General features: G+C 44.2%; 3 protein-coding genes across 9 annotated transcripts in view; 2 read left to right on the top strand and 1 right to left on the bottom strand.

Moving 5' to 3' along the window:
- Positions 1-1,531: 1,531 nt before the first annotated feature.
- Positions 1,532-9,742, top strand: ALKAL2 (ALK and LTK ligand 2). Of its 3 annotated transcripts, none has more exons than XM_050753226.1 (5): positions 1,532-1,784; positions 3,024-3,077; positions 3,164-3,244; positions 6,204-6,268; positions 9,161-9,742. In XM_050753226.1, exons 1-5 carry the CDS (start codon positions 1,532-1,534, stop codon positions 9,164-9,166), a joined length of 459 nt encoding a protein of 152 aa, XP_050609183.1. In that variant the 3' UTR covers positions 9,167-9,742. The 3 variants fall into 3 exon arrangements, with proteins under 3 accessions (XP_050609183.1, XP_050609184.1, XP_050609182.1); XM_050753227.1 differs by having other exon boundaries at positions 9,164-9,742; XM_050753225.1 differs by lacking the exon at positions 9,161-9,742 and having other exon boundaries at positions 6,204-8,088.
- A 2,051-nt stretch (positions 9,743-11,793) lies between these two features.
- On the bottom strand, positions 11,794-26,588 carry ACP1 (acid phosphatase 1). Of its 3 annotated transcripts, none has more exons than XM_050753228.1 (6): positions 26,528-26,588; positions 19,066-19,139; positions 18,706-18,819; positions 14,094-14,155; positions 12,215-12,320; positions 11,794-12,074 (listed from the first exon to the last, which is right to left on the bottom strand). In XM_050753228.1, the coding sequence occupies exons 1-6, from the start codon at positions 26,568-26,570 to the stop codon at positions 11,997-11,999; spliced, it is 477 nt and encodes a 158-aa protein (XP_050609185.1). In that variant the 5' UTR covers positions 26,571-26,588; the 3' UTR covers positions 11,794-11,996. The 3 variants fall into 3 exon arrangements, 2 of the variants coding, with proteins under 2 accessions (XP_050609185.1, XP_050609186.1); XM_050753229.1 differs by lacking the exon at positions 18,706-18,819 and adding an exon at positions 18,861-18,974; XR_007718596.1 differs by lacking the exons at positions 11,794-12,074; positions 12,215-12,320 and adding an exon at positions 12,328-12,829 and having other exon boundaries at positions 18,706-18,974; positions 26,528-26,582.
- A 151-nt stretch (positions 26,589-26,739) lies between these two features.
- The window catches only part of SH3YL1 (SH3 and SYLF domain containing 1), a 49,761-nt gene continuing 49,596 nt past the window's right edge, over positions 26,740-26,904 (top strand). Inside the window, exon 1 of one of the 3 annotated variants that reach the window (XM_050753208.1) lies at positions 26,740-26,832. The gene's annotated coding sequence lies outside the window, so the exon portion shown is untranslated. Of the gene's footprint in view, positions 26,860-26,904 lie in introns of all 3 variants that reach the window. The other 2 variants (XM_050753213.1, XM_050753211.1) reach the window with 2 other exon arrangements.

The raw sequence follows: 26,904 nt of genomic DNA on the forward strand, positions 1-26,904 counted from the left end.
CCGCCCCGCTCGCCAAGCTCCTGCCTCCTGGCCACCCCGCTTCGGGGACCGGGGCTTGGGGACCCGAACCTGGGGACTGGGCTCGGGCGGGGCAGACCCCTCGGGGTCCCGAAAGCGGATCCCTCCAAAACGGATGGACTCTAATTGACTTATTAAATGTCGAAGCAATCGGGCAGCTCCCTTTTTAATAGCCCAAGATCTACATTTAGACAAAAACAGAACCGAGTTCCTGGTAAAGGCGTTTCTTCTCATCCTGTCACAAGTGACAGGAACGGAGGGAAACAGGCTGGGGGAGGGGCGGGGGGAGGAGAAAGGGGGGAAGAGGAGGAGACGGGGAGTGGGGGAAGGTGGGGCAGAGAGGAGACGGGAGACGGGGAAGGTGGGGAGGAAAGGGGCGCGGGAGACGGGGCGCGGGCGAGGGGGAGACGCGGTGGAGATGCGGGTGGGGGGACCGGGCGGGGGCGGGGGCGGATTGGGAGGGGGGCGGGAGACGGGGGGGAGGCGAGAGCGAGGTGAGGCGGGGGTACTGACGAAGATCCGCATGGGGGTACGAACACTTCAGCGGCTTCTAATTAAAGCCCCGCTCGGAGCCCTCGGGGACCCGCCTGACGTCGGCGGGCGCGGGGATAAGAAGGGCCCCGAGGTCCGAGGCGGGAGTCGGAGCCGGCGCACCCCAGGGCGGCCGCGGGTCCAGCGCTCGGAGCGGCCGAGTCCCCGCGTCCCGTGCGCTCCGCCCGCCGGGCATGGAGTAGTGGCGCAACTCGGGGCGCGGGGACAGACGTGCGCACAGACGGCGGCGACTCCGGTGGCTCCAGAGGCTCCAGGTAACCGGCCCGACCCCGACGCGCAGGTGGCTCCCCGGGGGCGCGGGGCAGGTGCGGGCGGGCGCAGCGGCCCGGAGGCGAGGGGCTTCCAGCACGTGGCGCGGCCGGGGCCAGCGCGAGGGTCCGCACCCGGCGTCCTCCGTGGGCTTCGGGGACTCGGCGCCCGCCGGCGACCACCGCACAAAGGCAACGCTGGAAACTTGAGCGCTGCCGCCGGGCCCGGCGCGCGGCGCCGCGTTCTTGGAAAGAGGTGGGCGCGGGGGCGCGGCCCCTCCGAGGTCCGCCCGCGGCCGGGGAGCTGCCTGGCACCCGGGGCTTCCGAAGGGGAAAGAAAGTTGTGCCCGCGCCAGGCGCAGCGCGCTCGGCGGACGCGGCCTTTCGGGCGAAAGTTAGGAGGGGCCGGGCGGGCGGGTTCCGGGGGCTCCTTTCGGCACCAGCGGCGGTCGCTCCCCGTGGGCGGGACCTCGGGCGGGATCGTCGAGGAGACCGTGGCCCCCTCACCTGCCGGCTCGTTCCTCGGGGTCCGCGAAGCTGCGGGACCGGGTCCAGCGCCAGCGGATCCTCCCGCCTCCCCTCCCGCCGCCGCCCCGCACTCCGTCCCCCTCCCCCGCTGACTTTCTCTCCGGCCCCCCGCGCCCCTTCTCCCGCAGCGAGCCCAGCTCCCGGCGCGTGTCGGAGTCTCCCAGCCCCGCGGCCCCGAGCGCACGATGCGCGGACCCGGGCGCCCCCTCCTTTTGGGGCTGCTGCTGGTGCTGGGGGCGGCGGGGCGCGGCCGGGGGGGCGCGGAGCCCCGGGAGCCGGCGGACGGGCAGGCGCTGCTGCGGCTGGTGGTGGAGCTCGTCCAGGAGCTGCGGAAGCACCACTCGGCGGAGCACAAGGGCCTGCAGCTCCTCGGGCGGGACTGCGCCCTGGGCCGCGCGGAGGCGGCGGGGCTGGGGCCTTCGCCGGAGCAGCGAGTGGGTGAGTGGGGCCGAGCGCGCCCGAGGGCCGGGGCTGCTGGGAAATAGAATTGTCTTTGAGAAACACGTTTCAAAAAGAGACATCAATTTTGACCATTGAACAGCAGAATTCCTTTTTTTTTTTTTTTTTTTTTAAGAAAAAGAAAATAGCAATAGGTCCGCGCATGAGGCCTGGCAGAGAAGCGCCCGGTCTCCTCCTGGCGCGCGTGAGCTGCTGTGCGGGTTGGTGCTTTCCGCACGGAACTGTCACCCGTCACTTTGGAAATGGAAGCATTTCCAGCAAAGCGTTCCCAACTGAGAAGGAAGCATCCAGGCTCCTTCGTGGCCCTGCCCAGAGTGGCGGCCCACGGGGAATTTCCCAGGAAAGCATGAAAGCTTCTAATGCTTTTGTGACACAATCAGGTCAAATATGATAAGGTCAGCTTTACCCCGGCCGCGTCAAGTTAGGAGTGAATGAAGACTCTCACTAGGGGATGCCCTGCAAGGGATGCCAATGCTCCTCTTCAGAGGGCCTGACTTCACACAGTCGGGGCTCAGCCAGGAGCCCTGAACGGGGGAGTGAAGATGGAGAGGGCTGTAAACACGCAAAAACAAAGCTGAACTCAAGAACACCCGCAGGGTTCTCCCCACCCATTGTCTGCGGAGAACCCTGGTGGTGGAAGTTTGCCTGACTGAGTCTTTCCCTAGGATTCTTACCCTACAAACCAGGTTAATGCATATTCCCACTAATTTACACCTCACTGAAACGTGGTCTTTTAATCCTTATTCTAAATATTTATCTAGAAAAATTAATATTCTATAACCCTTTTTTTTTTTTTTGATGGGTCAAGTGTTCTCTAAAAACTCTGAAATGTTGTGGGATTTGATTCCCAAGGTCCTCAAAATTAAAGTGCCTAAAAGTGACTTATTCACTGGAAGTTAAATGTTTAAAAGAAAAAAAAAACGTTTTCTTACCTCTATAACTTCGTGGTCTCTGTCTGCATCCCATGGGGTAGAGAGCAGACATAATCCTGGAGTTTCAGGAGTAGTTACTGTTATTTCAAGGAAAGTAAATGTCCCTGATACTGACTGAGTCTTCTTCACTGTCGTGTGTTGCAATCCAGGGCCCCAGCCTTTTTTATTTTGTGTAAAGCAACTTGGCTAATGTGGAGTTTCCAATTTTCTTCAACATTCACTTAAGATCACATTTTTAAAAAATGCTTCCTTCAGGTAATATACTACTTTCTTTTCCCTGAAACAGAAATTGTTCCTCGAGATCTGAGGATGAAGGACAAGTTTCTAAAACACCTTACAGGTAAGTTTCCTCCTCGTTCCTCACCTCTCCCAGAGTTCCTTTGTACCTGTGAGTCTTCATGATCTGTTTCTTCTTCCATGTTCCAGGCCCTCTTTATTTTAGTCCAAAGTGCAGCAAACACTTCCATAGACTTTATCACAACACCAGAGACTGCACCATTCCTGCATGTAAGTAACAGCATTGAATTTTTATAAAATGCAAGCGCAGTGCAGGCAGCGGTTCCCACCTCTTTCCATTTCCTCATATAGGCCCCTGCCTTCTTAGCTCAAATTTGCCTATTCCTTCCTCACTATGGAGTTAGGGGCCAAGATGGCCAGACCATTGCAGAAGATAACTAACTTCTGCATCAGCTAACGCCAAACTGGAAATTATTTACAGTCACTGGAATAATAGGCTCTTGGGATGGGCTGAACTCCGATTCTCCTTCTGTTGTTAATTCTCCTCCAATGCCCATGTTTGTGCGTACTCTACTATGGCAGTCAAACAGATGTTAAGAATGAGTTGCTAAAATGACTCCAAGAATAAGATTGACCTGGATCATCTCCACTGCTCTGAGCAGACTTTTTCTTCCCATCAGTAATTATAACCTCATCACCCAAGAATTTCATTGTGATTTCAAAACTGTTTCTCTGGCTGGCTCCATCACTCCTTCAGAAATGCAGAGTTGCCCTTATCAACCTAGCTCTCAGCAGTAGCTTTCTCTCCTGTTTCTTTTCAGTCTTCCTAACCTGCTTCTGGCTATTTATTCATAACAAAACATTTTATTTCTCCAAAAGCAGCTCCTTGTTCTCTTCACTGAAGCTTTATTAGCTACAGTGATAGGGCCCTAACCCATTTTTTTTAAATTCAGACTCCAACTTTCATTTCATTTAAGGATTACAGAAAAGTCACGCAGAGACACTAGGCATCCTGCTAACTGCTGTCATCAGGGCTCTCCAGCCGGACCAGGCAGCAGACCAGACTTGCTGTCCTGCCTTCCCCCTCCAAAAACAAACAAACAAAAAGCCAATGTACACAAAGTATAAGTGCTTTTCTTTGTTTAGGCAGCAAAATTACTTCGAATAATAATAACCATCATGTATAGGGCTTCTTCTGTGTGCCAGGTGCATGCCAGTGAGCCTCAGCCCACTGAAGTAGTATCACCAGCACGTTTTGGACAAGGCTGAGGCACATGCATGCTTGGCATTTGCACCAACAGCACGAAGACACATGGAATGCAGCCTCGGCCCCTCTGACCATGGCTTTAGCGACACCATCCTCACGCCAAGGCCAGCAGCACACACTTCCTGAAGAGTTTCGTTTTCATATTCTTGGTGCTGGGCCGCACCCTTCCATGTGGACCTGGCACACTAGTACTCTGTTTTCTTCTTTTGGAATGTAATCACCTGTTTGGGAATCATTAATGTGGCTCTTGGGGCCAGAAAATTTTATCGTTTGTATTGTTTTGATGTGCATATATTTTATATTACATATTTCCTTACAGTAATAGGATCACAGATTCCAAATTTGGAAGTGACCTCTGAGTCATTCAGTCTCATCTCTTCATTTATGGATGAGGAATTGCTTTTGTGCTGTCAGATATCAGCAAAGCTAAGGCACAGATCTCATGGTTGACTCTGCAGGCCTTTTTCCAGGGCATCAAGCTGCGCCCCCATTCGATACCTCCTTTTGCTCATAGCAACTCGGCTTTGTGATACTAAGCTCCTGATCACAGCTCAGCCTGGGCCATGGAGAGGGAGAAGGCGGAGAGATCTGTGCCTTGAGATGGGAGGCTACTTTGTTGCTTTCTGCCTCTTCTTAGCCCATAAAGAACTGGAGAGCTGAAGTTGGACCACTTCTTTACTGCGTTAGGCCATATAAAAGAAAGTCCTTGGGATCCTGGAATATCAGACCTGAAGGAACTTAGTGCCTTCTCAAAGTGTGGTCCTATGGGGAGCTTGCTGGGAATGCAGAAGTAAGTCCCATCTAGACTTGTTGAACAAAATCTGCATTTTAGTAAGATCCCCAGATAATTGGTCTGCACATGAAGGTTTGCAAGACATTGCTGAAAACACCTGGGTTAAGCAGGATGTGGTCAGCCGGGAGCCTGGACATGACACAAGTGGAAGTCTTTACAATTCATTGATTAGATCAGCCATTGAAATCACACAATCCACTGCATTCATGATGTGGAATCTGTTTAGGAAAACTACATTCTAAAAGGCATGATGCTGCTTGTGAAAGAGAAAGCCAGGCGTTCAGATGACCCAGGGCCACTGTTTGGGCATCCTTTTTCCCTTTGAAAAACATTTTCTGTTTGAAAAATCCCTAACAATATGTGCCATAAGTATTTAGGAGGCATATTTTTGAAAGTAGAGCTGGCTACTTATCTAACATATTGTATACATTTATCATTGTCAATCTACCCGTTCAACTCAGATTTTCAGTTGGGTATAAATTCTTCCTTTTAATAAGATTTTTCTATTCTTGAGAAATAAACTGTAATAATTTACAAACGATTTCAGCTTTCCATAGATCTTCACCCTGAGGACATATTTTCCCTTATGGCCATGACCACTATACCTTCTCAATTTCTACAGGCAGCATGGCCAGAATAGTGGAATGGGAGACTGTGTACGATACCAAGGAGTATTAGTCTCCGGTTAGAAATGGGCACATTGCTTCTGCTCGCCATCCACTCCAGGCCTCTGCTCTGCTGACTTTTGACCCACTTTCTTTAGAATTTACAGGCAGAAGGCTTTGTCCCATGGTCAACTCAAGTTGGGATTCAGCCTGCACATGACCCAAAAGTAGCACAAGGGTATGGAAGGATTGTCACGTAGGAAGCTATTTCTGAGAGAAGCAATGGGCAGCCAGCTCAGCCATGCAGTCTTCGTGTCTGTCCCTCCTCCCTCCGCAGCCCCACTTACATCATCCCACTTCTGCCATTGAAGCTTAAGCCCTTGAAGTACCATAAATTATTAAGTCAACAACTTAGAACCCATGCCTGCAGATTAGACTCCGTATTGCTTCCAGGGAATTCAGATATTTAAAGAAATAAACGGCTTTAGTAGCTGATATACTTGCAAAAAAAAAAGTGATTTATTTAAGTAACTGACAAGGGTCTGTGATTTATTTTCACCATAGACTATAAAAGATGCGCCAGGCTTCTTACCCGGCTGGCTGTCAGTCCAGTGTGCATGGAGGATAAGGTAAGCTTGGACAGAAGTGCACTGGAGCACATACCAAAGACGGGAATCCCGCTTGGGACATGAAAACTTCACAGGAGTTTAGGAACACTCATTCTTTGGCTGAGGTAGCCGTATTCTAAGTAGAGAAGGTCCAACACTCTTATCTCAGTGCTGAAAGCTGCCCTACTGACCTGTCGACACTGCCCAGGCAGCTGCTGTTCACTGCTCACCGCACGGCACGTGGGCACTGAGTGGGTCCTGCTCTGAAACACAGCAAATCCGCCAGTTTCAGCATATGACAGTGCATAAGCCAGGAACAGACTAAAATTGTCCCTGTTTACTTTGAGGCATTCATTCATTCACTAACACTCACAAGTTAAGTAGATGACCAACATTGTCCATGTAAATTCAAATGATCACATCTGGTAAATGTTTGAGTTGTAGTCTATCATGACAGTAAGCTCATAAAGAACAACTATCCTCTTTAAATGTTTCTATCAATGGTTTTTTTTTTCATAGCCTCTAATAGTAAAAACGTAAATGCATACCACATTTATGAACTGAACTTTGTACCTTGGCCCCTCGAGGGCTGATATGCAACATGTAACAGCAACCATCAGCGGATGTTTTGAAGGGTAAGGTTTTATTTTCCTGACACAAATGCCACAGAATTCAGTCATGTTAGACAGCAGGATGCCACTGTAATTTCACTCATTTTATACTTACTACGTCTTGTATGTGTGGGCACTGCCCGATGCTGGCTACACCAGCACAAGACAGACAGGCTTCCTGCCCATTGACAGCTGTTCAGAGCACATTCATGAAAAGGGAGTTATTTTTCTAGTGGTTACTCTAGTTTGTCTCATGTAAAATGGATGAGGGTAGGTAGTGGTCTTTCCTATACAGATGTGCTCTCTGTGGAGAAGCAGTGCTTATGAATATTTAGGTAGCAGCAGCAGAAGGGGTTGCCTGCATGACCCCAACACCAGCAGGAAGCATCTTTCCCAGTAGAAGAAACTGCTGCTAATGAGAGGAATGGCACTGGGGGAGGCAGGCCGGTGGGTAATGGCGGGTTGAGACTGCGTTTTGCAGTTTCACTGCACTTTTTCTTTGGAGACAGTGAAGGTTTCAATGCCAGGCAAAGCTGGGAAGTGCTGTGTAGTAATGTCCCCCCAGGTCCCTGCTCTTTCCAGTTCTCTCGAGCCGCTCATCCACTGCCTGTATGTCACACGGACTTTCTTCTCTTTAAATCAGTGAACAGATGTATATTCCTGTCACCCAAGGTGATATGCCAGGGGAGATGTTTTTTTTTTTTAGGTATTTCTTTATAATTAAATCCCATTGTTCCCAGAGATGAGCCAGGGACATCCTCGGAAATTTTCCACTTACTTACAAGTGAGGAGAGCCAGTTCCCCACTGTTTTAGCCACTCGAAGAGCTACTCTGTCTACATGTCCATTAGCCAACCCCTGCCTCCCCTCTGCTGGCTGCTGCTGGAGGCAGCTGCAGTTACACTGAAGGACATGGTCATTTCAGTGGGACTCAGGCTCCTGGATGGGTCTCTGCATGGCACTTCATGCTTTGCAAATGCCACAGTGATGCCCCGCAGAAAAGCTGTGGCAGAATCCCCTTGATAGTCTCCAACACCCTTTACATCACTCTCCCCATCACCGGACAATCACATCAGAGCCTGACTGACGATGAGATGCAGGTAAAGGTAACAGGGCAAGGCCCAGGCTCGCAAGCTTCTGTTCCCAAAAGGCCACCTGCTTGACAGCCACAGGTGTCGCAGCTGTAACTGGGTTCATTTTGGCCAAGACATAGGTATAGTTTAAAACATTGATACCCTCTTAACTATAATTTCATAACTTCCATTTTTTTTTTTAAAGATACTTTCTTCAAAGTCCAAAAGTTTTAAACGACAACAGCAAATTGTTACCTAGCTGGTCACCACAGTGTAGATACAGTCCAGGGTTTCTCTGTGCTTTGCAGACCTCAGTGAGACACCAGAGGGCAGGCCAGGCATCCCAGGGTGCCCACACTTGTGCGACGGTGTGGCATCAGGAAGGCCCTGCAGTCCCGGTTCTGCTGGTTAACAACCTGCCACACGCACTTCTGTCCTGACACACAAGGACGGCAGGGCAAGACTGCAAACCATGACCTTGTCTTTGTAAAGGCCCAGAGCCTGAGAAAAGCAGGTGTTTAGCAGGAAGGGCTCTGCCCTCATCTCAGAGCAAATCCATTTGCCACATTCTGAAGCTCATTAATAGACCTCTTCAGCCAAAGAGAACAATGTCCCCACCTACCCTCCCTAACAGTCACAGACGCACTTCATTGTTGGACTTCCAGGTCAGTCAATCAGAAGCCTGAGCTCTGGAATATTGTCAAAGAAAAGGAGTTCTGAGTAGTGAGTGCCCAGTGCACTCTCCCAAATGCAGCCTCATCTTAGTAACCTCCAAGTTTATCATTCTTTTAAAAATAAACAGAATACCAGTGGTTTAGATATTCCAACAAAGAATGCTAGAAACAACTGTCTAATCTTGATTATTAGCTTTACCAACTCTGTGAACACTGAGGTTGCAGAACTGCCAGGTAAATCCCTGTGGCCTGGACTACTGAGGATTCTGATAGCACATATAAGACTAAGCACTCTTCTTCAAGCTTTAATAAGCATCCACATGTATCTGTGATGACTTTCATTGCTTTAGCATCGCAGCCATGTAGTAACTGCAGAAAGAAGTTATTTTTCAAAATACAGTAGACTACACTTTTTGTAACACAGAGACATACAGACGCACTCTGAGACTGCCTATGTTGATAAACATGTTGTGTCCCTAACTGAAGTGACAGGTCTTCTGGAATTCACAGGAAGAAGTGTGGATAGTCATATCAAACGCAATGTATTTGTTTTCAGCAGTGAGCAGACTGTACAGGAGCAGCACACCAGGAGCCATGAGAAGTGCCTTGGAAACCAACAGGGAAACAGAACTATCTTTATACACATCCCCTCATGGACAAGAGATTTATTTTTGCAGACAGACTCTTCAATAAGTCCTTTGAGTTTTGTATGTTGTTGACACTGTTTGCAGATACATATTCGATAAATCAGTGTATTGACAGTGATATCTGTCACTCTTATTTTAAAAACAACCACAAAAGGAATGCTCCACGTTTGATGTGTAGTGCTATAAAACACAGAGAATATTTCGTTTTCTTGATTAGCTGAAATCACAAAAAATGTTTCTTTAGAAACATAAGCAGAATCTTAAAGTATATTTTCATATAACATAATTTAATATTCCGTATTACTTTCACTGTTAAATTCTCAGAGTATTATTTGGAATGGCATGAAAAATTAAAATTTTGGTCATGTTTTAGGAACAGTGGAGTGTAAATCTGTGGCTAATTCTGTTGGTCCTTTGTATAATAAATGTAAAATAGTATTCCAGCTATTGTGCAATATGTAAATACTGTAAATAAACAAGTAATAAATGAAGTGTTTGTTATAATGAATAGTCTTCAAAGTGACTCTCTACCTCTCTAACAGGTTCACTGTTGGGAATTCGTGTCTTCAGATTTACTGAGACCATGACACTGGCAAAAGGTCACAGAATATAAAAGTCATAAACAAATGAAAACTTGAAGCGTAAGAATTTCTCTAAGGGATCATTAGCATTTTTTTAAAGTAGAGGCTACTATATATTGGTGACATAATTTCTTCAGATAGGCCCTGATTTGCTGGGAAATATTCCAAATAAGGTTGTATCCATTATTTCCCAAGCGATTTTGTAATCATGAAAATGCAAAACTAGGAGGAACCTTAAGACTTCTAAGCAGTCTCAAAATTTTACATGTAGATGTATTTTAAACAGATCTAACTGGATCCAATTTAAAAAGCGGAATTCAGCAAAGCAATGTTTCTCCATTCATACGAGCCCTTGTCGGCAGATGGTATTGTCTGGGTAGAGCCATAAGGACAGAATAGTCAAGAGTCCTAGGATTTGTTTGAGGATGTGTATTTATAAACATTAAAGAAAAACTATAGGATTTTATTTCCAAACATAAAGGAATAGAAGAGTAAGAAATTTTGACTTTGAGATAATTAAAAGCAATTACTGAATGAAGAGAACAGGGTGTAACTTTTGAAGTGTTCTTATTTAATTGTTTTCTAATTACAGCTCATTACTTGACCTTTTCTTCCCAATTTTTTATGTTTTAAGGATATCATGTTCAAATATCCAATCTATTAATATTTAATCCCCTAAGTTTTCTGTATGTCTGAGTAATTCCAACAAGAGCAAGACTCACTGAGTCTGCAAACTTTCCTCCTATGAAGACAGCGTGGCACTTCCACATGATACAGTGGGGAAACTACTCACTTTCATCTGGCAGCAGCTCATCCTCCAGGCACTAGTGAGTCAAGGATCAAACATGTCTCCTCCCCCTGGCACTGCCTGGGACCCTGACGATACTGGTCAGGAGTGCAGATGTCCTGGCCAGGCAGCTGTGCGTCACTGCACAGGAGGGCACAGCGTAGAGGCAACATGTCCAGAGGATGGTATTAGGCAAGGACATTTCCAGCTGTAGGACCTCAAACTTCTTTCAGAAACTAGACATGGTGATATGCGGCAGCAATGTGCTTATTTTCATCATTTTACTTTCTCATCCTGAAGATAAAACATGCACACATAACATCATAGATCATGTAAAAGGGACAAAACGATGTGTTCAAATGCTTCCTTGTCAATAAAAAAAACAGGCAGACACCAGATTTATATCTCTAGTTGTATTTTTATAACTCCCCAGTTTATTTTGAAATATTCATGATTTCGACATTATCTCAATACACAGAAATTACCTATATCTGCCTATACATTTATTAAATGCTGATGAAGAATACTTAATATTTAAGCATGCCAAATAATAAAGCGTTTCCCAACTTTTAAAATTATTTTTAAAAATAAGCCAATTTATATTGGACATTTGGGTTACATGTGCATATAAAAAGTGTCATATTCCTCAACTGACCATAGTTAGACTAGCATACAAGCATCCTTCTTTCTGGATATAATTAAGTTTCAGAGGCAAAATGGTTCAGATGGGAGCAAATGAGCTGACCTCCTCATGAAGTAAACTCAACAAAAATCATGAAGTATTGAAGGTGCTAACGACTGTTTCCATAAATGTTTCTCTCTTCCCTATCTTTTCAATATACAAGTGTGCACTATGGGTGTGTATAAATTAAAACCCTTCTAATCTAGACTGTGAGCTCCTATGGAGAGGGCTACTGTCAATCCATAAAAGGCCCTGGGCAAGAGAGAGGTAGCACAGGGAGCAGAGGGCACCTGCCCCCCATCAGGCCATCCACACGAACCTACTGAAGAGGTAGACTTGACTATCTAAGTCTCAGCGGGCTTAGATGCTGACCTGGGCCTTCAAGTGAGGTTTTCCTTCATTATGTTTTATGTTGCTTGTTCTACTATTTTTGTAATTGGGGCAAAGTGAGATGTTCAACTAGTCTAAGAATGCTTACTATACCCCATAAACTGTCAGAATCAAATAATTTTATTGATTCTTCTGCCAAACATAACTGATTTCCATCTACAATATTTTTTAAGGTAAGAAACAGTAAGTCAACTGAACAAAGAGCTGGGCCTTTGGGCTCTGGAACATGATTACACACTGACTGAGAATGCAGGACCTCAGGGTGGGGTCTAGTCAGGCTGGCCACAGCAGGGCATGAACCTGCCTCAGTCGGCCTTCTCCAAGAACGCTCTGCAGCACCTGACACATTGCTGGTACACCGTCTCAAAGTCAGAGTCATTCCCCTAAATGGACAGGAAAAGAAGAAAATGGCAAAACCTGCATAACAAAAACATCCTTACCACAATCTACTCTGTTATTTAATACTGCAGGATACCGACGTGGTGGATCATCACATTAGCCCTAAAACGTGAACTGTACTTACATAATAGGGATCTTCAATAATAAGTTGTTTTTGTGGATCATAGCTCCCAAGTAGTTCAATTTTAGCTTTGCAGGTTTTAACTTGATTACTTTTTCTATTCAAATCTCTGTAAAATTGAAACATGAACTTAGTTTTCTGATCTATGGTTTCAAGTTAAACAGGGACATCTGCTAGGGTCTTATGAAACATCCATATCAAAATCAAGACAGGATGACCTAATTTGAAATGAAACAGAACACTCAGCAGGCCCGTGTGGCCCCTTCTGCAGCTGTATGCCACTGCCCTCTCTCTAGGCAAGAGAGTTTGTGACAGCAGCTTATTCTCACTGATTCTGTTACACAAAATATACAATAATTATATTTTCTCCCACGAAATATATTTTGAGACAATCAATCAAGTTTCAGAGATTAAACAAAGGTGACAGAAAGGAACCCAAAACACCATCTGAACCAGTCCCCAAACAGAGGGCTACCAATTCTATCCTCAGGTGTCTTGACAGCACTTCCCGCAGCATGACCCACTCCTTAATTACTCTTCCTTCTTTTACTCCTCAAGCCTCTGCCCAAGCTGAAAACTCAGCTTCACTCTAGACTTCCACCTTTAGCTTTCACGTTGCTACAAAAGAAAAAGGCAAACTGAACTAAGTGCCTCCATTTATTTAACATTTCGACTGAGCACCTACGAAAGATGAGTCGATGAGTCAGGCATGTGCTTTATGTGGGAAAGGAACAGCCAAGAGCCCCGTGCGTGAAGTTTCACAGCAGCTCAGGAGTAGGCGCAGGGACGAGAACTGCGGGCAGGCCTAAGTCTAATGCACAATCTGGCCTAGTGACAGGGTAGTGGAATACCTCTACAAAGAAATGAATCTAAGCTGACCCACGAAAGGCAAATAGGAGCCGAATGGCCCAAGCAGCAAGGAGGAGCTTCCAGGCAGAGGAACAGCACATGCAAACGTGAGGCTGCAGGAACTCTGCTTGCCCCACACACAAAGAAACACAGTGCTCAGTGCCGATCAAAGCAAATGGGGTCTCCTAAAAAGGTGTTTTTACAATACCTATAAGCTATGGTGTCAGCAAAAACAATGAGAACAGAATAAGGACTGAAAAATAAAATTTAAAAATGCGTGCATTTTAATGAAGGTCCTGATTAATAAAAAATAATTAAAACTGGTGCATCCCTATCTGTTCATTTGTACAAAAGTAATTAAAAGAACAAATAGTTTATCTTCATCAAAAACAAGTACTATTTATGAAAAAGTAGTGATGTAAGTCAGAATCCTGGAGTGACATTAAATTATGATTACTTTCCAATGACGCCCTAAGTAGAGGACCGGGGCAGGTCAGGAGAGTGGTGACTGAGGCAGGACGGCAGGGCTCTGCCTCACTGAGCCTAGGCTTAAATCCCACCACATCTACCACATGCTAGCTGTGTGAACTTGGGGACACAACCTAACATTACCGTTTCTCACGTCCTTCTTTCACAAGATGGGGTAATAATAGGAACCTACGGTTGCAGAGCTTTGGCCTAAGAATCAATAAAACACTGCCCTGTCCAGGAATCACTACAGCAAAAATAACAAAACTGCTCTCATGTAGAACAATGTGCCTGATACAAAACTATCACAGTCAAGCTAGTTTTCCAATTAAATGATGCTATTAATAACTGGACTTTCCCTTTTCTAAGGTGTATTTCCTTGAAAATACCTAAGGGACAATTCTAGATTACTAAGTTTTTTTGCTGTTCTAAATAAATAATTCCACATATAGTGACCATCACTATTAAAACCTTTAAAATAGAAAAAGTAAATCTGGACAACAAATTACTTGGCCCATTACTGAACTGAGAGTTGAACAGACATATTCTTCAAAAACAGGATTACCTCAGATTGCTTTCATCCATACATAGTATATAATCAAACGTGGCAAAATCTTCTTTGGTAATCTAAAATTGAATAAGAAGTCAAAATACAGTGTTTATACCATTTAAGCCTAGAGTATGCAAAGCAATACTAAAAGAAAAAAAAACTGCTATATTTGAGCCTGTTATTCACTAATTAACAATTTAATTAAATAAATAATTTTTAGGATACTTTTAAGTTAGAAGAGAGTTAACCTACTTCTCAAAATTGTACTGCAAAGAAATTTTGTATTATAAAGTTCCATACAATAATCATAAAATAGTATAATGTGTAGACACAATGTTTATACATCAGCTTCAATTCCTTAGTAACATATAACACAGTCAACATACTAAAATGTCACATATTTAATCCCCTTCATTATTCTACTCTATTTTTCATTCCACAAGCACTGAACATCCTGGGCCCCAGTAACACACACGAAGCTAAGCGGATAAGCCGTGTCTGGTGGAGCTGCCCTTCTACACGGGGCAGGCAACACACAGGAGGCACAGATGCCCCGGAGGAAATAAAGCAGAGAGGAGGTACACACAGGTCTGGGGCAGGGAGAAGGAGAAGTATTAAGTTGGATGGTCAGAGGTGGTCACTAAGAAAGAGACACAGGAGTAATAACCGACAGTCCTCCTTTATTTTGATCGAATATCCATAATTTAAACCTGACACAGAAGAGAATGCGTATTTCTACTGATTGTAACCTGAAAGCTTATCATTGTTTTCTGATATAATCTATAAATATACCTACTTAAAATATAAATAAAAAGATTATTTTGTGAATTTCAACTACTATAAATAATGGCAGAATAAGAAACATAAACATACGTACTGCGGAACAAAGGCGGAAAGTGTAACTTTCCTAATACACTTGTTCTTCTAAAAAATGAGAAACTTCAGCTTTTAGCATGCACTTCCAGAAACTAGAAAGGACTGTATTTCGTCAACACTCCCATGGCACTGACTTATTTCAAAATCGAGAATAAGTACAATACTGAATTTTTTTTTCTTTTTTGTTTTTAGAGAAAAGGTCTCACTGTCACCAACGCTGGGGTGCACTGGTGAGACCATAGCTCACTGCAGCCTCAACTTCTTGAGTTCAAGCCATCTTCCTACCTCAGCCTCCCAAATAGCTGGGACTACAGGCACATGTCATAGCACCCAGCTAATTTTTTAAATTTTTGTAGAGATGGGTCTCACTATATTGCCCAGGCTGGTCTTGACCTCCTAGGCTCAAGCAATGTTGAGCCTCTCAAAGTGTTATTAGGATTATAAGTGTGAGCCACCAAGCCTGAACAGTATTATTTCTCCAAATTAGTTATGTGAGAAATGCCCTAAGATTTAATACTAAACTTGTTTTAAATTCTGGACTAATTGTAAATTTTTCATAAAAAAAGACTTAGTAATTGTCACATAATTTTTAGATGTTACAATAATTGAGAAAGAAAAGAAACAGCTATAACTTATGTAACAAATGCACAGTAAAGGATTTCCACTTGCAGCAGCTTGTGGCAAATCATCCCTACTACTAAAAACAACTAGAAACCCCATATACAAAACCAATGCTCTAGTGACCATCAGGCTTTGGGGGCCACGAGGCCGCTCTAGCTCTGCAGCTCTCGCACAAAAGCAGCCACACACTACAGGTGAATGAACAAGTCTGGCCGTGTTCCAATAAACACTGTTCATAAAAAGGTACCTCAAAAAAAGGTGCAGTCCCCAACCTGTAGACTCCTGCCACTTGCCACTTCTCTTCCCGCTAAAACTGGGCGATGACGAGGCCTCAGAACAGGGATCTCAAACAGTTCAGTAGCAGAACTCTTTACCTCTTTACAATTATTTAAATCCTATGTTATGGTTTGGATGTGTCCCCCAAAGTTCCTGTGCTGGAAACTTCATCCCCAATGCAACAACAGTGAGAGGGAGGATCTTGATCAATGCTACTAGCTTGGGAGTGGGCTCCTGACGCTGATGGGTCCTCTCTCTCTCCTCTGTTTTCCTCCTCTTGTTTTTCTAGTTCTCGCTCTCACTCACTCTGGGACCCTCTCGACTCCTTCACCTTCTACCACAGGATCAGGCAGCAAGAAGGACCTCACATCCCCATGAGCCCCTTGACTTTGGACTTCACAGCCTCTGGAACTATAGGAAATAAATCTCTGTTCATTGTAAATTACCCAGTCTCAGGTACTGTTAGAGCAGCACAAACGGACAAAGATATACAAGCAACAAAACAAAGAGAAAAAAACAGAAAAGGAAAGCAGACTCACAAATGGTCCAGATAATCAGAAAATCAGATAATCAGAGTTGCCACGGTATTTAAAGCAGTTGTGATAGAATGCTCAGGAAAACATAGAGCAAGATGTAGAATTTCACCAGAAAAATAGAATCTACAAAAAAAAAAAAAAAAGAAACTTAAAGAATTAAGTAAATAACAGACAATCTTGATACTGTTTGAAAACGGCAGAAAGATTTGTGTATCAGAAAACAGGTCGGCAGAAAATATCAGACTGAAGAAGAGAGTGAAAGGGATAGAAAATAGAAGAGCATTAGAAATATATGTTCAATATACACATAAGGTGAATCTCAGGAGAAAAGAGAAAGAGAAGTACAATATGAAAAGATAACAGCCTGGGATTTTCCAAAATTGATGAAAAGCATCAAGTCACAACGTCAAGGATCATATCTGGTCTACCACACCGAAACTGCTGAAAACCAAATTCCGAAAGAAAAACTGAAAGACTGCCAGAGAAAGTAATAGACAACAAAAAGACAACCCATTAGACAAATTTTTCAAATGATAAGCAGAAATACTATCAATCTTCAACAAACTTTTTTTAGAGAAGAAGAAGAGGGAACATCCCCAATCTGTTTCATGAGGATGTGTACCCCACTACACGGTGTCTGCTGGGCATGACTCCAACAGAACACAGCAGGTGCACACCGTTACCACAGCAGCACTATCTGCAGTAGCCCCAAACTAGAAAACCCCCCAAACCCCCACCAGGAGGAGAGCGGACAAACTGTGAAATGATATCGTATCCAGCAATGACAATTATATTGCTACAATAAACACGGAGATTCTCACAAGCAAAAAAAGCTGACAGACAACAGCATGTACTATAATTCCACTTCTATGAAGTTAAAAAGTACAACCAATTTTTTGTGGGGATTTCTGGAGGAGTGGGGAGGGGGCTATTATGGGACCTCAGGGTTGCACTCACAATCTGTGTACACAAGTCAATGAAAAGTTTACCGAAAAGAGAACATAATGTATAATAATAAAGTAAAAAAATCTCCTTTGAACTAACTGGGCAGAAAGCTCACGTATTCTAAAAGACTAACTATAAGAGTTAAAAATAAGCACCCTAAAAATATTTCATTTATTAAACACAGGTTGAAAGGCACTGAGAAAATTGAGATTTTAAGAAATGTACAATAGTTATCACACAAATTGTGACATTAGTAAAGGAAAAGAACTTGTAAACAAAGATCTGATGTGATACTGATTCATAAAACATACCTTAAAAATTTCTTAAAAGAAACGGGAAAGAATGGCGGGAACCCGGGAGGCGGAGCTTGTAGTGAGCTGAGATCTGGCCACTGCACTCCAGCCCGGGCGACAGAGCGAGACTCCGTCTCAAAAAAAAAAAAAAAAAAAAGAAACGGGAAAGAAAAAGCAAGAAACATGTGCAAATACTGCTTCTAAAACTGTTCTTTAAAAAAGTTCCTAATATGTCTTTAAAATACTTCATTTGCATCCACTCTTATTACACACTTAGTGGAAAAAAAAAAAACTGACCTTAAAAACATAAAACTTCAAAGTATGAGTGCTCATATTCTGAAGGACTGCTCCAAATAAATCTATTTTCAACAATGGCCAGTAGAAACTGGCAAGGTATGCAAAGGCCTGAAGAGATTAGGATGGATAAATTGTATAAAAATGTTTAATCACCTGACCAATGACAATTCCATTTCAGAAAAGGTCAGTCCCACAGTACTTCATTTAAATAAAGAACTCTTAGAAAAATCAACTTTAGCTTATAATTTATAATATAAATACAAGGTTATCTTCAACTGAAATTGCAGAATTTGATTGTGACTTTATTAGACTCCAAACTTCAAGTGTGGCACAACATACTATAATTATGTGTCCATAACCTTGTTGGTATTACCCTATATTACTATGGCACTTTACAGTTGAAAACATGTTTTTGTATATATTATATAACTTAATTCTAGCAACAAACTTGCAATATAGGCAGGATAATTACTATGGCCTAAATGTTTAATAAAAATTATGCAGGAAGGAACAGAAGACAGAGCACCGCTCAGCCCAAGCTCGCAGTCAGGCTCTCTCATTATAAATTACCTAGCTTTTATGTGCATTTTAATAAATAAATTCCAAAGTCATGCAAGTCTTTCAATACTGTGCAACCAGAAGTGAAACAAAATGGACACACTGTAGCTGGTTAAGCTCACCCTAAATAAACACATTCATTAATATACAAGTCTAGTTAATCCTTTCACTACTTCTCAAGTTACCGGACTCTACATATTAGAAATGGAACAAGAGCTTGTCTACCTGTCTTGCTTTATGGGCTGTGTGAATGCCATGATTTCTTAGGCAGCTCACAGCTCTTGGGTCTGGGGACCGGCCCACGTTCCAGTCAGAAACAGCACCGCTGTCAATGACCCACTGAAACACAAAACACACATCTTCAAGTCCAAGGACGGTACCTGCCGGGCAACGTGGCTCATGGGGATGCCGTGCCTCTTCATGCAGTTCTGCCCTCGGTAGTCAGGGGCGTTCCCTATCTCATACCCGGAAGTCGCCGCGCTGTCTACCCTCCACTGCAGGGGAAGAAACATGGAATTTTTTTTTGGCAATTTCCTGCCCAGAAGAGTTCAGGTTGGCCTCTTTAAGATAATGAATGGTACTTACATTCTCTGAGATGTTTTGATCAGTTACAAGTTTCCTGAAAACTGCTTCTGCAATGGGTGATCGACAAATGTTACCTTTAAAAAAAGGGGGGGTTGGGGAAACAGAGGGTTAGGTTGGACGGAAGGGCACAGGCCAGTTCCCCCTCTTCACACACCTGACACGCAGGGGCTGTGCTATCCCTCAGGAAAAATAAAGGCCACCAACACTATCCTTTGACGCCTTTGTCCAACCAGTGAGGGTAGACCCTGCTGGAGAACAGCCCATCAGGCTCAAGTTCAGTGACTTGACACCAACCGGCCAAGTACTCCAAGTATAGATGACAAAGATATCAGAATAACAATTTCAACCAAAATTATTGTTTAAAGAGCTGCTACTAAAGATCCAGGAGCGAATCATGAAAATCAAGTGGGTTGCAACCAGCTTATTTTAAAATGAAATGCAACAGAATAAAAATAAAATACAGTGGTCTGTCCCTCAGCAGACTCAGGGAGCTGGTTCAGGACACCCTCCCACACCTACCCAGTATACCAAAACCTGCATACTCAGGTCCCACAGGGGGCCCCTGCGAATTTGGAGCCCAAGTATAGGAAAAGTCAGCCCTCCATATAGATGGGTTTTTCATTCAGACAACAGGGTATTTTCCATCTGTGCTTGGTTAAAAAAATTACTTGAATAAATCCCTCGAAGTTCAAACCCCTGTGGTTCAAGGGTAAACTATGTATTTTCAAGTATATCACACATAAGGATGACTATTGTTTCACAAAACAACACACAAACACACAAACATGCATTTAAGCATAAACAGTGATTCAACACCGACATTCACTGAGCGATCACATGCGAAGCCCAGGGACACAGATCCAGGCATCAGCAGCCCAAGGTCAGGGACACCACTCTCCAGACCATGATGTCGACACCAGGGCCACCCCTACTTCAGACAGCAAGTGAGAAATTCAGGTTCCCCAGGGCTCCCTCAGGTTTGATAATTCCCCAGAATTACTCCCCAAACTCAGGAAAGCAGAACACTTACCATTACAATTTCATTATAGTAACAGTAACAAAAACAAAAATGAAAAAAAAAAAAAAAAAAAAAACCAGCCAAAGCAAGTGACCCCCAGGGCACACTCTGGGAGGTTTCCTGCCGGGTAGCTCCACTGTCCTCTGGGACACCTTCCCCTCCTGTCATCAACATGGGGCAATATTCAAAGAGTACTGCCAACCCGGGAAACTCCTCAGAGCCGTGGTGCTCTGAGGTTTTAATGGGGTTTTTGGAGGGAGACACAAAGGGTTCAACCACTGGCCATTCAGCTGAACTCAATCTCCAGGCTCCTTCCCACCCGTGGCTCAAAGCCCCCACCCTGAGTCATCTCATGAGCATATATACTATGGGGGCCACCTTCAATAACTAAGACACTCCCATCACTCCTAGAAAACTCCAGGGCATTTAGAGGTTACCTCCCAGGAGCTAAGGTAAGGGCCAAATTCATTACTACCCAGAGGAAAAAGACATAAGATCTCATCCCAAAATAGATCTACCATATACAAGCAATGTATTTATGGGAGGTACACAGTTGGCTATAATAAAAGTGGGAAAATGAATACTAATAAGCAATATACTACAGTAGCACAGAAAAAGAACGATGCTACAAAGCAAAAACAAGACGTAAGAAAATTTCCTACCAGAAAAAAGAAAGATTAGAGATGATATTTAAAGGATGATCAGGATCTTAATGGACAGAGGAAGGGAAAGGCATTTAACTCAGGGGGATTGTAGCACTAAGCAGGTGAGGCTGCGATGCTTCAGGTATAGACAGCCAGTGTCTGGAAACTGATGGGCTGGTATACAGGAGGCCTAAAACAAAGGGCCAAGACTTGGACTTTGCGTAGCCACTATGAGGAGAAATAGAAAGTCCTATGGAAAAGGGTAATATGACTTATTCAACAAACATATTTTGTATGCCCACTCTATGTGCCAAGCACTGTGCCCTAACCTGAAGACAGAAAGTTGTTTAAAACATACACCCTTCCTACAAGTTACCAAAATTACTGGCAGGGCTAAGGAAACGCTAGAAGAGCACATTACTGAATTGGAGAGACCTTGTAAGAGGCTCCTATGAAGGAGCAAATACAAGACAGTGTCAGAGTGGAAAGGTGTGGCAGCATTCCTCAACCATCATAAAGGTCATGGAAGATACTCCTGTAACAAAAGACAGGTTAACAAGAGAAAAAACATAGCAAATCTATTTAATCAGTTTTATGTGACATGGAAGCCTTCAGAAACGAAGACCCAAAGACCCAGGGAAATGGTTTTGATGCTTAGATGACCAATGCACAGCCATGTAGAAATGGAACTGGACAAAAGGAAATGATCCAATGGTAGTAGACTGAGGAGGGAAACCCAGCAGGGCCACAGCATTTCCTCCCCCAGGAATGAGGCAGGGCCCCTCTGGAATGGTGTCTTCAAGAGAAGGCAGAAGGGAGAGAGGTTTTGTAGGTTTTATGGCTTGCTTTGCGGGAGAGGAGTTCTAGTTTCTATGATCTGTGTTGGGGAAGGTAAATGACCGTTTCTATGACCTTGCTTCTGGGGCTACTCTGAGGCCTTCCAGTATCCTTAATGCCAAAGCACCATACTGAGTCCAAACATTAGGAACTGAATTTAGGAAACAGATAAGAAAAAGAAGAACTGTGAGAATAGACAGCACTAAATAAGAGTTTACTCTTTTTCATTATTAGGGTTTCTGTTTATGACAAACAAGTACAATGAGGATCTTCTAGTGTTGTAAAACACAGCTAATTCCCTAATTCAGAAAACCAACTTATTGCCTTACTACAGCCTTCAGTTTCTACATTGTAAGACCTAAGCACATTATGTAATTTTTTCTCACAGAAGACTGCAGTTTCCACAGCAGTAAAAAATCTTACCTACAAACCATAAAGGGAGAGACAACAAATTAGCCTTGAATGCCCTCTCTATGCCAATTTGTGTTGTGAAGTTGTTCCTTTCGACATTCTAAATTTTGTTTAGTTTTTTAAACAGGTACTGTCATCAGCACTATTTTAATTACTGAAAGGCTTCCCATGGGTGTGTCACTCTTTTACTTGTCACCATATACCCTGGGAATATTTTTAACAGCAAACATTGTATTTCTAAATTAAGACACTTATTATTATTTTGGAACTGTACAACAGATGCCTAATATCTCAGCATCTAAAAATATAATAATAAAGACTAGCCCCACACGTTTACAAATAATTATCATTAACTGTAAAATAACAGTTCACTTTCCCCACAACAATATGAAAACTTGCATTATTAACTGTCCTGAAGGCTAGTAGTAGTTTGCTCTGTTGATTTCAAAAGTTGATGCCACCAAATTGTGTCATGAAAAAATGGAGCACCCTGGTCCTCAGTGAAACACTGCATGTACTTCACCTACAGAACAAGTTCTAAAAACAGAACACTCCAACCTCAAATGCCTTTAAAAACTGTTTCAATCTGTAAAGTATCAAGTTTGTCTTTTCCAAATTAGGCAGACTATTTTATACCCTTCTTCAGCATCTTCAATTCAAGGATGGAGACTCATAAAAGGCAACAGGTAGGCTCTGGGAGGGTAGGGCTGTGTCTGCTATACCTGGTAAGAGACCCAGCACCCAGTATGGGTGTAGCCCAGAAGTGACGTGACTCCACCAGCATGTGCTATCTCCACCAACCATGCTGGCTGGGTCATGGCTCCTGCATCATCTTCACTGGTAAGTCTCTATCTTACAAAAACATAAAGCACCCTTCAAGATTGGGCTGTAGTAAGCAGCTCAATTATTTCCCATCATTAGCTTCCCTGGTGAAAAACCTCTGATGCTTTTCTACAGTTCAGTCTCAAAAGGATCCAAATAAATGCTTTGAAGGAACAAAACTTTTTACATTTCAAAAGCATACAACTGTTACTGTCCTCTATACGGCTACCAAATAAAATGCCACTTACCGCTCAAATTCCCTCAGAATGCAACTACTCACCACCCAACCAGTAAGGGCATGCTCCACCTCCAGTTTAATCTCAAAACAACAGCTGAAACTCTTCTTTTTAAACCTAAATTTGATCATTTCCCACCTCTGCTCAAAGCCTTCCAGTGTTTATTTAGAGTAAGCCAAGTCTTCACATGGCCTCCCAAGATCTGGATATAAAACATGGGTCTGTAAATTGGCTCATGGTCCACCTCTGTGTACAGCCCACAGCGGTAAGAATAATTTTTACATTGTTGAGTAGTTGGAAAAAATCCAAAAGTAGCGTATCTTGTGACATGTGAAAATTATATGGAGTTCTATCCAACTGTCATGTCCATAAATGAAGATCCACTAGAACACAGCCAGATTCACCACATGCATTGGTACTTTGTGCTACACCCTTTCTGTATGGCATGTGAAGCAAATCTAAAATAATTATAATCTGGTTCTTTACACAAAGAATTTGCAGACTCCTGCCCTAAAGGACCAGTGTATGTAAGGAATTAACTTCTCCCTATACATCTACAATGGAAGCACTGAGAAAACAGTCACTCAAATTATCTGCTAAATCTTCCGGTATAGATGAGGAATCTCGACTGAGAAAAGGTATGCAGCCACCAGGCCCAGCCACTTCCCTGTGGTTCATGACCATGGCCAGTATTCTCCCTTCAAAACCTTTACCTGCTTTCCTCTGGGTTCAGGATGCTTCTCCAAAATATCCTAGGCTTGCTTCCTCACCTCCTTCAAGTCTTTACTCAAAGGTCATCTATCAGGTGGGGCCTTCCCTGACCACCCCACTCAAAACTGCACTCCACTCTCATTCCCCTTTTCTGCTCTATTTTTCTTAATGCTTCATACCAACCGACTGAGTGCATCGATTAACACTGGCTGGTGACTGAGAGAACGTGAGCTCCAGAGAGGCTGGGATTTTTGTCTGTTGTGTTCACCACTCCATATATCCCTACCACTTAGAGGAGTGCATGTCATATAGTAGACACTCAACAACAACAAATCATTGAATTGTATTCCCCCCTTTTACAAGGCTTTGCTTTCCATGGTTACCCCGTGGTCAGTTTCAGTTGGAAAATATTAAATTAAGAATTCCACAAACAAATAATTCCTAAGTTTTAAATTGTGCACTGTTCTAAGTAGCAGAATAAATTCTCATGCCATCCCATTCCGTCCTGCCCCAGAAGTGAATCATGCCTTTGTCCAGCGTATCCATGCTGTCTATCCACCTACTGCCCTCTTGCTTATCAGATCCATTGTGATATGCTATCACAGTTCCTCAGTTCAAGTCACCCTTAGTTTACTAATAATGGTCCCAAAGCATAAGAGTAGTGAAGCTAGCAATTCAGATACGGCAGAGAGGCCATAAGCACTACCTTTAAGTAAAAAGGTGAAAGTTTTTGACTTCTTATGGAAAGAAAAAAAAAATCTTATACTGAGGTTACTAAGATCTACAGTACGAACAAATCTTCTATCCATGAAAATGTAAACAAGGAAAAAGAAATTCCTGACAGTTTGTCGTTTCGCCTCAAACTGCGAAAGTTGCGACCACAGTTGTAAGTGCTTAGTTAAGGTGGAAACGGCATTACATTTGCGGGTGGAAGAAATGAGCAGACACATGTTCCAATTGACAGCAATTGGGTCTGGTACTATCCACGGTTTCAGGATCCACTGGAGAGTCTTGGAATGTACCACCTACAGCTAAAGTGGGACTACTGCATATGCAAGGATCCACCTCCCCATTAACAGCAACCATGATACCTTATACCAGCATAATCGACAATACCAACCAGAAATATACAAGGGAATGGAATAGTATTTGGTAACCATCCTTAACCAAACTACTGTTTAATAAACTTGTTGATTCCATTCAGCCTTCAATGAGTCTTAAAAAATCAAATGATGGGCCGGGCGCGGTGGCTCACTCCTGTATTCCCTGCACTTTGGGAGGCCGAGGCGGGCGGATCACGAGGTCAGAAAATCGAGACCATCCTGGCTAACACGGTGAAACCCCGTCTCTACTGAAATACAAAAAATTAGCCGGGCGCAGTGGCGGGCGCCTGTAGTCCCAGCTACTCGGGAGGCTGAGGCAGGAGAATGGCGTGAACCCGGGAGGCGGAGCTTGCAGTGAGCCGAGATGGCGCCACTGCACTCCAGCCTGGGCGACAGAGTGAAGACTCCGCCTCAAAAAAAAAAAAAAAAAAAAAAAATCAAATGATGCCCACTACCAATGTGAAATAAGGCGAGCCTTCCAATTCTTCTTTCACAGAAATTAACTTCTACAAAACCTAGTCAGCGTTTATCATATATTGTCCTAAAGCTGGAAACAAAATGAAAAATAAGCCACAGTTATCGCCCTCCAGAAAATTAAACTTAGCTGGAATTTCAACAGACTACCAAATAATTATAGTAAAATTTGTGTAATAAAGGATGTCGATAAGCAATCACAAGAAGCAACTCATGGTCTGGGAAAGCAAAGGAGGAAATATTTGGGTTTGACTTTATAAAATAAAAAGACATTCCAGGCAAAATGCATAATGGGCACCCAGCCATGGAGGCTCAGTAAGCATGTGAAGTGCTACAGAACGAAAGATTCTGTAAGCCTGTGTCCCGAGAGTGTGAGCAGGAAAAGGTACAGGAGATAAAGTGAGGAGTCTGTAAAAATAAACAGAAATTTTACTCTGCAGGAAATGTAAACTCACAGAAGGTTTTAAGTAACTGGACTACTGACAATTTAGGCCTTCCTCTCAGGGTGGAGGCACCGAGGATATAACCTTGTAGTACTACACCGAAGGAAGATCCCTGAAAACCAAATGGAAAGTAAATTATGTTTGAAGTAAGGTAAGCTAAGTGTTGAAATTCCGGGAGTTAAAATATTTTAAGCTAGAAAGTTCCTAAAAGCCATTAATAAAATACACTTTTATTTTTCATGGGCAAAGTTATATAGGGACCTCCAGGTCTCCTTGACTTGGCTTTTACAATCAAGAAACCCGAAACCGTAAAACTTCATCTCCGCTTAGCTCAGATCCATATCTAAGAACGGCCTAAGGAAACCAGCAAGCAAAACAATTTTGTCATAGGACTCCGGAGGCCCCTAAGAGACCACATCAGTCCAACAACCCCAGGCCTACCTGGGCCCATTGGAGGGGAACGAGAGGGATTCTAGTAGGTGCAAAGAACGAACCTTGGCTTGTAGGGGCTGTGGCTGCAAATGCCAAAAGCCCCGGATATATGGCAGGTGCGAGGGGACCCAGGTTTACAGGGCAGGCTGGGCCGGTGCCCGGGGCGGATGGGGAACGGGGGCGCTGCGAGACACTCCTGAACACCCTAGCCCTCCCAGTCCCTGGCCTCCCCCCCTTATTGTTCCTAGCCCGGCGGCATAATCCACAGCGCCCAAGCCCGATGCAACCCTCGAAGGGACGTCAGAACATGAGTAAGTCGGCGCCCTCTTACCCAGACACACAAACAGCACGGACTTGGTAGCCTGTTCCGCCATCTTTCCGCGCGCAAAAGCGCCAACAGACCGAGACGTTCCGCACGCCGACGCGGCGCATGCGCACTGCCAGCCTCTCGCCCTGCGCGCCGGCGCAGTCCCGCACCAACGCCGCCAGGGCAACGCGTGCTGGAGCCACGCCTGCGCAATCGGCTGCAGTGCGCCTGCGGGGGCGGTTCTGCGACGGTCTGAGGGCGGGTGGGGAGGGTCCGCGGGTTAGCTGCGAGGACTGGGCCGTCGTTCACCTGCAGGGGCGGGGCTGCAGGTTGTCCGAAGGAGGAGGAACCGCGGGGTGGGGTCACCTGGAGGGAGTAGGGCCGCAGAAGGCGGGGGGGGG

The sequence above is a fragment of the Macaca thibetana genome, chromosome 13, assembly GCF_024542745.1.
Source record: "Macaca thibetana thibetana isolate TM-01 chromosome 13, ASM2454274v1, whole genome shotgun sequence".
Lineage (NCBI taxonomy): Eukaryota > Metazoa > Chordata > Mammalia > Primates > Cercopithecidae > Macaca > Macaca thibetana.